Source organism: Alexandromys fortis, unplaced genomic scaffold, assembly GCF_014885135.2.
Source record: "Alexandromys fortis isolate MF-2015 unplaced genomic scaffold, M_Fortis_MF-2015_v1.1 scaffold_1067, whole genome shotgun sequence".
NCBI classification, from domain to species: Eukaryota; Metazoa; Chordata; class Mammalia; order Rodentia; family Cricetidae; genus Alexandromys; species Alexandromys fortis.
This window is the reverse complement of record NW_026068935.1, coordinates 1-1797: the sequence shown is the minus strand read 5'-3', so window position 1 is coordinate 1797 and position 1797 is coordinate 1. Positions and strand designations below refer to the sequence as shown.

The 1797-nt window shown below is 54.9% G+C and overlaps 1 protein-coding gene across 1 annotated transcript in view; it reads left to right on the top strand.

The window, feature by feature from the left end:
• Positions 1–1445, top strand: part of LOC126496075 (uncharacterized protein C17orf64 homolog) — a gene marked incomplete at its 3' end in the record, with an annotated part of 7165 nt that extends 5720 nt beyond the window's left edge. Inside the window, exons 3-5 of the mRNA XM_050133650.1 lie at positions 117–218; positions 447–622; positions 1346–1445. Coding sequence (XP_049989607.1) covers positions 117–218; positions 447–622; positions 1346–1445 — 378 coding nt within the window. The remainder of the gene's footprint in view (positions 1–116; positions 219–446; positions 623–1345) is intronic.
• Positions 1446–1797: the final 352 nt, after the last annotated feature.

Genomic DNA, 1797 nt, shown 5'->3' with positions numbered 1-1797 from the left:
AAAGAGGGAGATCATAAGGAGAATGGAGAAGGGTTTGGCTGTCAAAGATATTTGCCAATATCTGCTCGGCACTGCAGAGGCCCAAGCCCCTCACCGACTGTGCCACCTCCTTTCAGGTGGGGAGCATTCCCTGCGTGGAGAGGAGATCCAGCACCGTCCCTGCCAGAGGTGCTCTGGTCCGTCATGCCAAGGGCCTGAAACAGGATACCTTCAAAATTGTAAGGGGCTATCCTGGAACCCTGTCCCCACCACTAGCCTGGGAGGAATCAGGAGGCTTCCGTCCCAAGTCCATCACCTGACCTGTCATGCTCAGGATGGAGCTGGGGTGGGAGAGTCCGTGGAGCTGTGCCACCACCCAGAGCCCACGACAGACTGCAGTCCGGCCCATCCGCCAGACCTTTCTCCCCACCTCTCAGCCCCCCCTCCCTTACCTGTGACCTCCTCAGTGTAAAGAATACCTGAGACCACTGAAGAAGTTCCTGCGAAAGTTGAACCTGCCCAAGGACCTTTCCCAGAAGAAGCGGATAAAATACACAAAGCAGAGCCTTGAGGCCCTCGGGGACCACATCAACACCTTCCTGCATCATTACTGCCGAGCCTGGGAGACCAAGCACTGGAAAAAGTAGGCAGCCTCCTTGCCTTATCCCACTTCCAGTCACCATGACGCTATGGTCAAGATCCTCCAGTCAAGGAGAGGGTTAAGATCCTGGGGGACAGCGATGTTAAAGAACAGGTCCCTCTAGCCTTCAGGGCAGCACTGACTGTTCCTTAGCTGTGCACATGGTAGGCACAAGCCTTGGCCAAGAACCTCCAGATACTCAGTAAGGCATTTGTTACTAAGCCCGATGACCTGCGTTCCATCTCTCAGACCCGTGAGGTGGAAGGAGAGATCCACTCCTATTGCTTGTCCCCAGACCTCCACACATGCACTATAGCAAACACACACACACACACACACATGCACGCACACACACACACGCGCGCGCGCACGCACACACACACACACACACACACACACACACACATTTTAAAGCCTCTCCTGAGAAGAATCCTTGAGCTGCTATGTGCTGGTGCTTGTTACCAGCCGGTGGCATTTCTGTCCTGGTCTCCACCTCCATCCCCTAACCTGAACAGGAGGAATCAACTTGCAGCCCATTTCTCCTGGGTTCTCCTGGTCACAAGATAGTGCGAGGGAGAGTGGGCTCTGGCAGCTGCTCTCAGCGAGAGGGAGAGTGGGCTTTGGCAGCCGTTCTCAGTGTGAGGGAGAATGGGCTCCGGCAGGCACCCTCGGTGCACAGGGAGAGTGGGCTCCTGCAGCCGCCCTCAGCCTGGTTTCTCTCTGCAGGATGCTCTGGCGGTTTGTCTCCCTCTTCTCAGAACTGGAATCCAAGCAGCTTCGCCGGCTTTATAAATACACCAAAACCAACCAGACAGCCAAGTTCCTGGTGAGGCTTTCCAGATAGCTCCTCTGAGGTCCTGCAGGAGATTGGTCGATGTGTTCTTAGATTGGACCGAGTGGCCCTCTGATAGCTGTCCCTTCTTGTCCTTCCCAGCTCTCACTGCTGAGGAAGCACCACCAGGCATACCTTCCTCTACACTGGGCCCTGGGGGAGCTGACCAGGGCCACCAAGTCAAGACATTTATTCCTCCTCCATACTAGGACCATGGCTTTAGAGAACAGTTGAGGCCAGCCTGGGGACATCTCCAGGGCCTGAAAACAGAACTTGGCTTAGCTCTATCCTCACACAGTGACTCTCAGCTGCCCTGATCTCAGGACGTTTATTTCTTTTTTTTTTT